Source organism: Cetorhinus maximus, chromosome 10 (genome assembly GCF_964194155.1).
Source record: "Cetorhinus maximus chromosome 10, sCetMax3.hap1.1, whole genome shotgun sequence".
NCBI classification, from domain to species: Eukaryota; Metazoa; Chordata; class Chondrichthyes; order Lamniformes; family Cetorhinidae; genus Cetorhinus; species Cetorhinus maximus.
The window spans coordinates 105,895,843-105,910,449 of NC_135888.1; the positions used below are offsets into that span (position 1 = coordinate 105,895,843).

Genomic DNA, 14,607 nt, shown 5'->3' on the forward strand with positions numbered 1-14,607 from the left:
AGTCAAATTGTGATTATTGTATAATTCATTTATTGTGAAAGTAGAATATTTGTACAGGAACTCTTCAAATTGAAACGTATGAAGGAACCTTGCAATTGATCATTTTAATATCCAAAAACATCAGATACAGTACGAAGGATGATCAAACTTCCAGAACATTATTACTTTTGGTGAGGTTTGTTCAACTCACCCAAACTGCACATGAGGCAATTCCAGACAGTTGCAGCCCTCTACTGCACAATAGTCAATGACAACTTACATTTCAATAGCACTTTTCTTCCCACTGTCCAAAAGCACTAAACAGGTATGTAATCAAAAAGTGTCATGGAGCCAATGAAGGAACTGTTAGGAATGATTTAAGGTTTGATCAAAGATGTGAGTTTTAAAGAACACCGTAAAAAGAGGCAGATTTAGTATGGGAATTTCAGAGCATGGGATCCAGTTTGCTTTTAGCACATCTACCAATAGTGGAGCAGAGAGAGAAGGAAAATGAACTAGAGGTCAGAGTTTGAGGGAAGGGGTAGGACTCTACAGGAAATTAGAGACAGGGAGGGGATGAGAATATAAAATGAAATGGTTCAGGGAACCTGGAACCAGGTCAGCAAAAAAATGGGGTGAAGGGTGAACTGGACTTGGTGCAGGATAGAAGTGAAATAGCAGGATTTCAGGGGGGTGGCGTTGGGGAGAAGGAATGGGACGAAAGCATGGATGAGGGTTTCAGCAGCAGGTCAGCTGAGGCAAGGTGCAGGCAGGTAAAGTTACAGGAGTGGATGTAGACAGTAATGTAGAGGGTATGGGGTCAGAAATTCAGCATGGGGTCAAACAGAATGACAAACTGCAAACATAGTCTCAAGAGTTACTGGGGAGTGGTATGGAGTCAATAGCAAGGTTTGTGCCAAGGGCCAGAGATAATGACTTTGGTCTTTCCAATGTTTAGCCTGCAGGAAATTGCAGCTCACACAGGATGTCAGGCAAGCCGTCCATTAACACAGCAACAGCGGATAGGTTAGGACAGGAGAGAAATGTCCCGGAGATACCTGTAATCCTGGGTGGGTTCGAAAGAAATGGATGGGTAGAGTTAGGCATCATCTAGATCAGCCAAGGTGACCATGTTTGCAGATGATATCACCAAGCATATTAGATGAGAAAGAAAGAGTCAAGGATATATCCTTGGGGGACTTTGGAGGTAAGGCTGCAGTAGCAGGAAATGAAGCAATTCATGAAAATGCTTTGGCTGTGCTCATATAGGCAAGAGTAGAACAAGTGGTAGCAGAAGTGGTGCCTTGGAGAAGGATGATGTGGTTGACACTGGCCAAGGTTACAGGAAAGTTGAAGAGGGTTACAGTCGTAGAGAGTAATCACTGTGCGTGTCAGTCTGCATAAAGAATATTCACAGGCCAGTTAATTTCAGAACATCACAGCCAAGGTCGAACCCACTCTGACGAAGGTCGAACCCACTCTGACGTCTGAACATCTGCTGCACTTTCCATCAAGGCGTAAGCATGAAGAGTGGGAACCTTGGGAGAGTTGCTTCCTTTTGCCTCAAGGTACTAAAACTAATAGTATCCCCTGGCGCTGCTTTGGCCTCAAATCAGCGAACTCGGCAGGGAATGGATTGCAAAACGTTTTAATTTTTGGCCATGAAGACAGTGCCCCTTTAACGCCTGTAGTTACAAGCCGACAGCTGAATGCAATCCAGTTATCTGCAGCCCTCAATCAAAAAAAAAATGAATTAGAGAAAAGTCAAGACTGCAGAGAAAAAAAAAATCTATTGCATTTTCTCTTGAAAAAAGTTCACAGGGCAACCTCTTCCAAAAACTATCCATTCCCTCCCCCCACCCCGGTGTGTATGAGGCCCTTGTATCCTCCAGTGCACTCTGCTCCCGTGTTTGCAACACTGAACGCACTCTGCGTCAGTCCGGCACTTACCATTTTTGAAGACAGTCTAAAGGAAGCGAAACTGGAGTGCGCGGAGAGGAGAGCACACAGAGCCCTGGGCCCCGCCGCACGGCTGAACATTAACCAGCTCATCGTCCTTCGAATAACCCACGGCCTCCAAAATCACTCCGGGCGCTGCCGATCTTCACCGAGCAAAGTCCCCCAACTCGAGTGGGACGTTCAATTTCCTGTTCGAAAATAGAAAATAAAAATAGCCACTCGTGACCAATTGCATACAATAAAATTAGATTCGTTTAAAAAATAACATAAATCGGGCTTATTTTAAAGAATGGTATGCCTTTTCCGCGCCCCTCTAGAGGGAGTAGTGTGTACATTATGCCCTTTAGTGTGTTTCAATAATGACCAGAGGCTCCCAGCTCTGAATAACGGACGGGATAGGGAATCTCTGTGGCTTCTTCGAATATACCCAGGGAAACGTGGGAAATCGGGTCAGGCTTTAAATTAATGCGATAAACGTGTACAATTTTTAATTAGCACGCATTGGCTGCTTTATAAATTAAAATTTAACAATTAACAAGATAGCGCTTAAGACATATTGTTCCTTTGTGGGCACAGTTATATGCCTTCACCTGAGATTCACATATTAATTTTCCAGCAGGCAGACAGTGGACAAGAACAGGAATCCCGAATTAATTTTCCCTTTCTGAACTTCAGCTTGGCAATGCATTGCTACTACCCACCTGGCTGAGATCAGCTAATTTGGCACAGACCAGGCTCTAAATCTACATCTAAATCTATCTTCCCCCTCCCTTTTTTTTTCAATAATTTATATAGATTCTTCTTTTCCCACCTATTTCCATTATTTTTAAACCTACAACTAATACTTTTTTAGTCTTTCCACCCCACCCCCACTAGAGCTGTACCTTGAGTATCCTGCCATCCATTCTTAATTAGCACTTTTCTTAGATAATATCACCACCTTCAACACCTCTTTGATCTTTTTGTCTGTGACATCTTTTGATTATCTGCTCCTATCACTGCTTGCTTATCCCTACAACCACCCCACCCTCAACTTCTCTATCCCCCTGCCCCCACCTTAGACCAGCTTATATTTCACCTCTCTCCTAACTATACTTCAGTTCTGCCGAAGGGTCATGAGGACTCGAAATGTTAACTGTTTTCTTCTCCACCGATGCTGCCAGACCTGCTGAGTTTTTCCAGGTAATTCTGTTTTTGTTCTAAATCTACAGCCTTCTGCATTAGTCCAATATGGTGCCTTTTAACCGCTAAGACATCTGATGATCATAGGGCAGTATTTACTGAAAAACGTTCAAGCTTTTGTAAATGCTGCATTATTCCACCACAGTAGAAAAGTAATGTAGAGTCGCTTTGGTTATCTCCCCCCATTTACATGGTGGACACTTTACGGTAGGAGCACACGTTGCTTCACTGTAATCAACATTAGGACTGTTGTTTCATTAGCATCACTGACTTTTACTCAAACCCAATGCAAAATGGTCACATTTGCAGCTAATAGAGCCATTAGAAGTAAAAGAGACATCTCAGAAATTACGTAAAGAGTTGGACTGAAAACATTATTCTTGGCAGCTTTTGGTCTCATGAGATGATGGTTTGTGCTGTGGTGGTCAAATCTGTTTTAAACATCGCCTGGTTTGGCTCAGGAGTCCCACTCTGGCATAGCAGTCTCTGCCACATTTGTTGCAGAGGAAGACAATGGGCTAAGAAGGTGCAGGATTGACTGGCCTCTGTTTTCTCTGGGCCTGCTTCTCGGCCAGCTGAGTTTTCTGTGTCGACACATCTCTTTCAACGCCCTCCAAACAGTCAGCCTCCAGAAGTCATGGCCATCAGCAACTGTCTCCCAGTTGTCAGTGTCAGCTGGGAGCCTCTGGTCATTATTGAAACACATTAAAGGTCATAATGTACAAACTCGCTTGCAGGTATAATTGTAGCAGAGGTATAGACATACAGCAAGTCATGACCTAGTGGCTAGTTCACCATACAGAAGGTCTTTGGGAATATGGCCTTCATCCACCCAATGAATATGACTGAGCCAGCACAGTCATCATTGGTTCAGTAATGTATATGCCGATACTTAAGTTTGTAAAAAGCAACATCCTACACACCCTATCAACAGTTAAACACTACATTTTTAAATGTGTAGCCTACCTTTACCTGAATCTTCCTTTGAATTTGTATTTGCAATATTATCAAATGTCTACTTTGATATGCAGGTGTAGAATACAATGTCAATGTTATTCAATGAATAACAGCTTCTTCATCACCCAGAAACTTTTTTTAATTCATTCATGGGATGTAGGCTTCGCTGGCAGGGCCAGCATTTATTACCTATCCCTAATTGCCCTTGAGAAGGTGGTGGTGAGCTGCCTTCTTGAACCACTGTAATCCTTGTGGTGTAGGCACATGCACAGTGCTGTTACAAAGGAAATTCCAGGATTTTGACCTAGTAACAGTGAAGGAACGGCGATATATTTGCAAGTCAGGATGGTGTGTGCCTTGGAAGGGAACTTCCAGGTGGTGGTCTGCTGCCCTTATCCTTCTAGATGGTTTGTGGAAGCAGGCCTGGATGGTATCAAGCTTCTTAAGTGCTGTCGCAGTTGCACTCATCCAGGCAAGTGGGGAGTATTCCATCAAACTCCTGACTTGTGCCTTGTAGATGGTGGGCAGGCTTTGGGGAAGCAAGAGATGAGTTACTTATCACAGGATTCCTAGCCTCTGACCTGCTCTTGTAGCCACAGTATATGGCTATTGTCTAGTTCAGCTTCTGGTCAATGGTACCCCTCAAGTTGTTGATAACAAGGGATTCAGCGATGGTAATGCCATAGAATGTCAAGGGGCGATGATTGGATTCTCTCTTGTTGGAAATGGCCATTGCATGGCACTTGTGTGACACAAATGTCATTTGCCACTTGTCAGCCCAAGCCTGGATATTGTCCAGGTCTTGCTGCATTTGGACATGGACTGCTTCAGTATCTGAGGAGTCATAAATGCTGCTGAACATTGTGCAATCATCAGCAAACATCCCCTTCTGACCTTATGATGAAAGGAAGGTCATTGATGAAGCGGCTGAAGATGGTTGGGTCCAGGACACTACCCTGAGGAACTCCTGCAGCAATGTTCTGGAACTGAGATGATTGACCTTCAACAAACACAACCATCTTCCTTTCTGCTAGGTATGACTCCAGCCAGCGGAGAGTTTTCCCCTAATTCCCATTGCCTCCAGTTTTGCTAGGGCTCCTTGATGTCAAGAACAGCCACTGTCACCTCACCTCGGGAGTTCAGCTCTTTGATCCATGTTTGAACCAAGGCTGTAATGAAGTCAGGAGCTGAGTGACACTGGCGGAACTGAAACTGAGCATCAGTGAGCAGGTTATTGCTAAGCAAGTGCACTTCATATTACAGACGCCTTCCATCACTTTACTGAAGATCAAAAGTAGACTAATGGGGCGGTAATTGTCTGGGTTGAATTCGTCCTGCTTTTTGTGGACAAAACATACCTGGGCAATTTTCCACATTGCCTGTTAGATGCCAGTGTTGTAGCTGTACTGAAACAGCTTGGCTAGGGGTGCGGCAGGTTCTGGAGCACAAATCTTCAGTACTATTGCCAGAATATTCTCAGGGCCCATAGCCTTTGGAATATCCAGTGCCTTCAGCAGTTTCTTGATTTCATGTGGAGTGAATCATATTGGCTGAAGACTGGCATCTGTGGTGCTCGGGACCTCTGAAGGAAGCTGAGATGTATCAGCCACTTGGCAATTCTGACTGAAGATGGTTGCAAATGCTTCAGTCTTGTCTTTTGCACTGAAAAATGGAAACATAGAAACTAGGAGCAGGAGTAGGCCATTCGGCCCTTTGAGCCTTGTCCAACATTCAATATGATGATTGCTGATCATCTACCTCAACGCCATAATCCTGCTTTTTCTCCATACCCCATTGATGCCCCTAATATCCAAAAAATTATCAATGTCTTTCTTGAACATATTCAGTGACCCAGCCTCCACAGCCTTCTGTGGTAGAGAATTCCACAGGTTGACCACCCTCTGAGTGAAGAAATTTTTCCTCATAGTCCTAAATGGCATACCCCGTATCTTGAGACTGTGGCCCCTGATTCTAGACTCCCCAACCAGGGGAAACATCCTCCCTGTCTGTCTAGCCCTGTTTGTATTTTATACATTTCAATCAGATCCCTTCTCATTCTTCTAAACTCTAGTGAATACAGGCCCAGTCGAACCAATCTCTCCTCATACGACAGTCCTGCCATCCCTGGTATCAGCCTAGTGAACCTTCGCTGCACTCCCTCTATGGCAAGTATATCCTTTCTTAGGTAGGGAGACCAAAACTGCACACAATACTCCAGGTGTGGTCTCACCAAGGCCCTGAAAACTGCAGTAAGACATCCCTACTTCTGAACTCAAATCCTCTTACAATGAAGGCCAACATACCATTCACCTTCTTAATTGCTTGCTGCACCTGCCTGTTGACATTCATTGACTGGTGCACAAGGCACCCAGATCCCTTTTTACATCCACATTTCCCAATATATCACCATTTAAATAATATTCTGCCTTTCTGTTTTTCACACCGCAACATATAACTTCACATTTACCCACGTTGTCCAGCATCTGCCTTGTGTTTACCCACACACACAACTTGTCTAGATCACCCTGAAGCCTCCTTGCATCCTCCCACAACTCACAACCCCGCCCAGTTTTGTATTGTCAGCAAACTTGGAAATATTGCATTTGGTTCCCTCATCCAAGTCATTTATATATATCGTGAATAGCTGGGGCCCAAGAACTGATCACTGCTGTACACCAGTAGTCACCGACTGCCACCTGGAAAAAGACCCATTTATTCCCACTCTCTGCTTCCAATCTGTCAACCAATTCTCAATCCATGCCAGTATATTACCTCCAATCCCATGTGCTTTAATTTTGCCCACTAGCTTCTTTTGTCGGACCGTATCAAAAGCCTTCTTGAAATCCAAATACACCACATCTACAGGGTCTCCTTATCTATTCTACTAGTTACACCCTCAAAAAACTCCAGTAAATTAGTTAAGCATGGTTTCCCTTTCATAAACCCACATTGACTTTGTCTAATGCCATTAATGCTTTCCAAGTGTTATGTTACCACTTATTTTATAATAGACTCTAGCATTTTCCCGACTACTGATGTTAGGCTAACTGGTCTGTAATTCTCTGTTTTTTTCTCTCCCTCCTTTTTTAAATAGTGGGGTTACATTTGTCACCCTCCAACCTGTAGCAATTGCTCCAGAGTCTATAGAATTTTGGAAGATGACCACCAATGCATCCAATATTTCCAGGGCCACTTCTTTTAGTACTCTGGGATGTAGATTATCAAGCCCTGGGGATTTTTCATCCGTTAACCCCATTAATTTCTCTAGCACCATTTTTATTTTACTAATACTGATTTTCTTCAATCCCTCCACAGTATTATTGCTAGTTTGGTTTGTCCAATCTATATGTAGATTAAAGTCACCCATGGTTACACTTGTACCCTTATTGCATGCATCTCTAATTTCCTTACTAATGCCGTTTCTTACATCTCCATTACTGTTTGGGGGTCTATGGACAACCCAACCAGCGTTTTCTGCCCCTTGGTGTTTCTTATCTCCACCCAAACAGATTCCACATCATGACTTTCCGAGCCAATATCCTTCCTCGCTATTGTATTGATTTCCTCCTTTACTAACAGTGTTACCCCATCTCCTTTCCCTATTTGTCTGTCCTTCCTAAATATTGAATACCTCTGGATATTCAGTTCCCATTCTTAGTCACCCTGCAGCCATGTCTCCATAATTGCAACTATATCATAACTGTTTATATCTATTTGCGCTTTTAATTCACCTACCTTATTGCGAATACTCCGCACATTAAAATACAATGCCTTTAGACTTGTCTTTTTAACCTTGTTAGTCATCTTAGCTTTATTTTGCACTATGACCCCATTTGTTTTTCACCATTGTTTTTTCTGCTTTCCACTTTTGCTTCTTTCTTTTCTGCCTTGGTTTCTATCCTTGTTTCCCCCTCCTCTGTCTCCCTGTTCAGGTTCCCATCCCCCGCCATTCTAGTTCAAACCCTCCCCGACAGCACTAGCAAACCCACCCCCCACCCCCGAGAACATTGATCCTGGTCCTGCCCAGATGCAACCCATCCTGTTTGTACTGGTCCTACCTTCCCCAGAACTTGTCCCAATGTCCCAGGAATCCTGAGATTACTATCTTTGAGGTCCTACTTTTTAAATTTATCCCCTAACTCCCTATATTCAGCTTGTAGGACCTCATCCCTTTTATTACCTATGTCGTTGGTACCAATATGTACCACGACCACTGGCTGTTCACCCCCTTCAAAATGCCCTGCAGCCTCTCCGAGACATCCTTGACCCTGGCACCGGGGAGGCAACATACCATCCTGGAGATAAAAGCAAAATACTGAGGATGCTGGAAATCTAGAACAAAAACAAATATATCTGGAAAAACTCAGCAGGTCTGACAGCATCTGCGGAGAGGAATACAGTTAATGTTTCGAGTCTGAATGACTCTGGACGAAGGAAAAATAGAAAAGAGGTGAAATATAAGCTGGTTTAAGGGGGGGGGGGGGGGGGGGGGTGGGACAGGTAGGGCTGGATAGAGGGCCAGTGATAGGTGGAGATTGCCAAAAAATGTCATAGACAAAAGGACAAAGAGGTGTTGACGGTGGTGATGTTAGCTAAGAAATGTGCTAATGGGGACATTAAGGGTAGAAAGCAGGACGAGCAAGGGACAGATAGCCCTAGTGGGGGTGGGGTGGGGGGAGAATCAAAATAGGCTAAAAGGTAAGATAAACAATGGATGGAAACACATTTAAAAATAATGGAAATAGATGGGAAAAGAAAAATATATATAAATTATTGGAAAAGGGGGGATCGGAAAGGGGGTGGGGATGGAGGAGAGAGTTCATGATCTAAAATTGTTGAATTCAATATTCAGTCCGGAAGGCTGTAAAGTGCCTAGTCGGAAGATGAGGTGCTGTTCCTCCAGTTTGCGTTGAGCTTCACTGGAACGTTGCAGCAGGCCAAGGACAGACATGTGGGAAGAGAGCAGGGTGGTGTGTTGAAATGGCAAGCGACAGGGAGGTCTGGGTCATGCTTGCAGACAGACCGAAGGTGTTCCGCAAAGTGGTCACCCAGTCTGCGTTTGGTCTCTCCAATGTAGAGGAAACCACATTGGGAGCAGCGAATGCAATAGACTAAATTGAGGGAAGTGCAAGTGAAATGCTGCTTCACTTGAAAGGACTGTTTGGGCCCTTGGACAGTGAGGAGGGGGGAAGTAAAGGGGCAGGTGTTGCACCTTCTGCGGTTGCATGGGAAGGTGCCATGGGAGAGGGTTGAGGTGTAAGGGGTGATGGAGGAGTGGACCAGGGTGTCCTGGAGGGAACGGCCCCTGCGAAATGCCACCAGGGGTGGTGAAGGGAAGATGTGTTTGGTGGTGGCATCACGCTGGAGTTGGCGGAAATGGCGGAGGATGATCCTTTGAATGCCCTGCCACTCTTCTTCCTCCCCTCTTGTGCAGCAGAGCCACCCGTGGTGCCATGGACTTGGCTCCTGCTGCTTTCCCCTGAGAAGTCATCTCCCCCAACAGTATCCAAAATGGTTTATCTGTTAGAGAGGGGGACAGCCACAGGGGATTCCTGCATGACCTGCCTCCCTTTACTCTGCCTGGTGGTCACCCATCCCCTTTCTGCCTGTTCAGTCTTTACCTGCAGTGTGACCACCTCACCGAACATCCTGTCCATGATAATATCAGCATCGCGGATGCTCCACAGTGAATCCACCCGCAGCTCCAGCTCCAAAATGCAGTTAGCCAGTAGCTGCAGCTGGACACAATTCCTACACACATGGTTACCAGGGACACTGGAAGTGTCCATGACTTCCTGCATAGTGCAGGAGGAGCATATCATCGGTGCAAGCTCTGCTGCCATGACTTCCCTTTAGATGAAGTTTGTTAGTTACTCCCTTTGAAGAATACTAATTACACTAGGGGCCTTATTCCACTCCAAACACTCCCACTACAATCCAAAGTCCTCATCTTATTTTGTTTAAGCTAATGGACTGCAGCTGTTTAATTAGTAGAAAAAGTAGAAATGCTCACGTGACCCTACTTACCAATCAGCTGCCTCCCCTGTGTCGCATCACTTTTTGAATTGTGACGTCACTTCGAACTCCACCACCTAAGGTCCTGAGGGTACGCCTCTCCTCTCCGGTCTCGGCCTGTTTTTTGCGCCCTTTTATACTGCTCCTGCTGGTCTCCCCTCTCTTGATGTGCTGGACTCCCGCATCATTGAGGATGGCAATATTTGTGGAGCCTCCTCCACCAAATTGGTTAATTGTCCACCACCATTCACGGCTGGGTGTGGCAGGACTGCAGAGCTTAGATTTGATCCGTTGGTTGTGGAATCGCTCAGCTGTCTATCACTTGCTGCTGATGCTGGCTCACAGTGCCTCATGTTTACCCAGTCTTGAGTTGCTAGATCTGTTCAAAATCTATTTCATTTAGCACCTTGGTAGTGCCACACATGATGGAGAGCATCCTCAACGTGAAGACAGCACTTCGCCTCCACAAGAACTGTGAGGTGGTCACTCCTACTGATACTGTCACGGACAGATGCATCTGTGGCAGGCAGGTTGGCAAGGATGAGATCAAGTATGTTTTCCCCTCTTGTTGATTCCCTTACCACCTGCTGCAGACCCCGTCCAGGAGCTATGTCCTCTAGGACTCAGCCAGCTCAGTCTGTGGTGGTGCTACCGAGCAAATCTTGATGATGGATTTTGGAGTCCCCCACTCAGATTACATTCTGTGCCTTTTCCACCCTTAGTGCTTCCTCCCCATGGAGGAGTACTGATTCATCAGCTGAGGGATCACAGTACATGGTAATCAGCAGGATGTTTCCTTGCCTATCTTTGACTTATGCCATGAGACTTCATGAGGTCTGGAGTTGATGTTGAGGACTCCAGGACAACTCCCTCCCGCCGATATACCATTTTGCCATCACCTCTGCTGGGTCAGTCCTGCTGGTGGGGCAGGACATACCCAGGTATGGTGATGCTGGTATCTGAGACATTGTCTGTAAAGTATAATTCCGTGCGTAAGACCATGTCAGGCTATTGCTTGACTAGTCTGTGAGACAGCTCTCCTAATTTTGGCACAAGCCCCCAGATGTTAGTAAGGAGGACTTTACGGGGTCAACAGGCTGAGTTTGCCGTTGTCATTTCTGGGGCCTAGGTTGAAGCCAGGTAGTCCATCCGGTTTCATTCCTTTGCTACAACTGAGTGGCTTACTAGGCCATTTCAGAGGGCAGTTAAGCATCAACCACATTGCTGTGAATCTGGAGTCACATGTAGACTAGACCAGGTAGGCAAGGCGGATTTCCTTCTCTAAAGGACATTAGTGAACCAAAAGGCTTTTTACGATAATCGACAATGGTTTCATGGTCATCATTAGACTTTTAATTCTAGATTTTATTGATTGAATTCAAATTGCACCATCTGCCGTGGTGGGATTTGAACCCAGCAGGTGAACCTCTGCAACCATCTACAAGTGATCGTTCCTCACACAATTGTTCAATCATGGATATTTTCAACCTATCATAGAATAATAATGGTTACAACACAGCAGGAGGATATTGGGCCCATCGTATTCATTGGGCTCTCTGAAAGAGCAACTCTGCTGGTCCCACTCCAATGTAGACCTCTTCAGGTGCTTGTACAATTCCCTTGAAAGCCCTGATTGTTTCTCTCCACCACATTCTCAGGCAGTGCATTTCACATCCTAACCACTTGCTGCTTAATTTTTTTTTCTCACACCATTGTTGTTTCTTTTGATAATCACTTTAAATCAGTGTCCTCTGGTTCTCAGCCTTCTGCCAGTGGGAAGTTTCTATCTACTCTGCCTCTCTCAAATGTCCTCTCAACCTTCCCCCCTCTAAGGAGAGCAACCTTGGCTTCTCAAATTTACTCATGTAGCTGAATTCCTTCATTCCTGGAACCATCCTTATATATCTTTTCTATAAATTACCTATAGCCTTCATATGCTTCCTAAGGCACAGTCCCCAGAATTGGACACAATGCTCTAGTTGAGGCCGAACAGAGTTTTATAAAGGTTCATCATAGGTTTCTTGCTTTAGTACTCTACCTCTATTTATAAAGCCCAGATCCTATATGTATTTTTAACCACTTTCTCAAACTGTCCTGCCATCTTCAACAATTTGTGCACATATACCCCTAATTCTGTGCCTGTACCACCTTTAGAATTGTGCCCTTTATTTTATATTGTCTCTCCTCATTCTTCCTTTCAAAAGGTACCACTTCACACTTCTCTGCATTAAATTTCATCTGCCACATGACCACCCATTCCATCCTCTTGAATTCTTCCAAGTTTTGTGTCATCTGTAAAACCAAGTCTAGGTGATTAATGTATAATCAAGAAAAAGTGATCCCTGTACTAATCCTGGAGAACCCCACTATATACCTCCCTCCAGTCCAAAAAACAACCATTTACCATTACACTGTTTTCTGTCACTCAGCCAACATAATATCCAGGTTGCAAGTGCCTTATTTAATCCATGGGCTTAAAATTTGCTGGCAAGTTTATGTGGCACTTTATCAAACACCTTTTGGAAGTCTATAACAACACATCAACTAGATAACGCCCATCAATAATTAAGTTCAAGCCTGTACAGACTTTCCCCTGACAAAGAAACTTGATAGCCACATTTATCTTGTTTTCAAAGTTTCACAACTATGTATTCACAAGTTTGCAGCATTCTCAGCACGTTCTACAGCGTAAACACTATGGATTGGCAGAATTAAATTTAGCGTGATTGATGATTTTCACTTCTGTGATGTTCATACTTCAAACCAATAGCAACATTCACTGCAGCAGAATCTAATTAACATAGTTGAAGAGGACTTCACTAAAAGTATTCCATATTTCTTTAGCAGAAGCTCAAGTGGCTATTGAAACAACTTCAAGACTACACCAGACAGATTTTGGAGTTTAATTGATAATTTGTTCTAATCAAATGTGCAGTATATTTGAGATAATCAAGCTTACTTTGAAAATCTGTTGAGGTCCCTCAATAGCAATAATGGCAAAGTCTACATTTTGTTGTGGGTTTTGGCACAAAGCAAAACATTGTCAAACCTAAAAATTTTTAACCTCATTCTTGGGAAAGCCTTCACTAAAAGTATATAATCGGAGGACTTGTATTTAGCAAAGAAAGTGAAATTGGGAGATTTCCATGCTTGCAATCATAAATAGATCCTTTATAAGACTGATGAGGAAACTTATGTCCAGAATTACTTTGGAGTTGCTCCCATTCTTCCCCCATTAACACCGACTGTGCTGTTAAGATTGATTTTCTTAGTTTTGAATGAGCCAGTTTTCTCATGCTAAACATGGGAAAAATTAAAGTAACCATCCTTGCCCCCTGCCACAAATTCCACACCCTTACCACAACTCCAATCCTCCTGAGCAACTGTCTCAGGCTGACCCAAACTGTTTGCAACATTCATATCCTATTTAATCCTGAGATGAGCTTCCATCTGCATGTCCTCAATCACAAAGACTGTTCACTTCCACCTTGGTAACAATGCCTACTTCAGCCACTTCATTGGCCCATCTGCTGCTAAAACCCTCGTATGCCTGCCACCCCTATTCCAATGCTTTATTGGCCAGTCTTCCATCTTTCCTGGCATCCTGAAACGCCCTTCCTGAAAGCACTGTGGGTGTACCTACACTACATGGGCTGCAGTGGTTCAAGGAGGTAGCTCGCCACCACCTTCTCGAGGGCAATTAGGGACAGGCAATAAATGCTGGCCTAGCCAGTGACGTCCATATCCTGTGAAAGAATAAACATCTAACTTCATCTGATCTAAAACTCAGCTGCACATATTTTACTTCCCACCATGTCTTGCTCACCCGTCATGTGTGATTTTGCTGACATTGGCTCCTGGTGCTCAAAATTTTCATTTGTTTATGACCAAACTATTTCCCCATCTCCATAACCTACCGAGCACTATACCTTCACCAATGAAATCTCCAACGCACCATTGGCAGCCATGCCTACAGCCAGCTAAGTTCTGCAATTTTCTCCATACAACCTTCTGCTTTGCCTCCTGCCTCTCCTCTTATACCCTTCATAAACTCCACTTCTTTTCCCAAGCTTTTGTTCATCCTCTCCTAATATCGGCTTCTTAGCATCAAAATCCATTTTTTTCCTTACAGCTCTGTATAGCTTTGGGAGGTTTTAGGCACCATACAAATAAAAGATGTCCTAAGCACATTCCTAAAATATATTTAAGGCTTTTCTTTCCCACTTCCTTTACTGTCCAGCAGGAGACAAACAGTAAACTAGGCACAACGAAATTTTTTTAAGTATGAAGTGGTTAGCTGATCTAAATTTGGAGTTTGGTCCTCAGGATCCAATAGATTTAAATGTTATTCTTGAGCACGTTGAATGCCAAGTTACTTACCATTGTTAAACTTTACACTGGATTCTTCTTCCCTTCCTCAATATTACCAATTTCAAACATGTGCCTAATCATGGGCTCAGAGATAGCTGATCTTCCAAACTTGTGTGAAGTCTGAATCCGTTAATTCTGGAACTG

At 44.0% G+C, this 14,607-nt stretch overlaps 1 protein-coding gene across 4 annotated transcripts in view; it reads right to left on the bottom strand.

Moving 5' to 3' along the window:
* Nucleotides 1-2,348, bottom strand: part of LOC144685913 (pterin-4-alpha-carbinolamine dehydratase 2-like) — a 62,043-nt gene extending 59,695 nt beyond the window's left edge. For 2 of the 4 annotated variants that reach the window (XM_078550931.1, XM_078550930.1), the window contains exon 1: nt 1,930-2,265. In XM_078550931.1, coding sequence (XP_078407057.1) covers nt 1,930-2,031 — 102 coding nt within the window. In that variant the 5' untranslated portion in view covers nt 2,032-2,265. Of the gene's footprint in view, nt 1-1,929 lie in introns of all 4 variants that reach the window. The other 2 variants (XM_078550929.1, XM_078550932.1) reach the window with 2 other exon arrangements.
* Between the last annotated feature and the right edge of the window lie 12,259 nt (nt 2,349-14,607).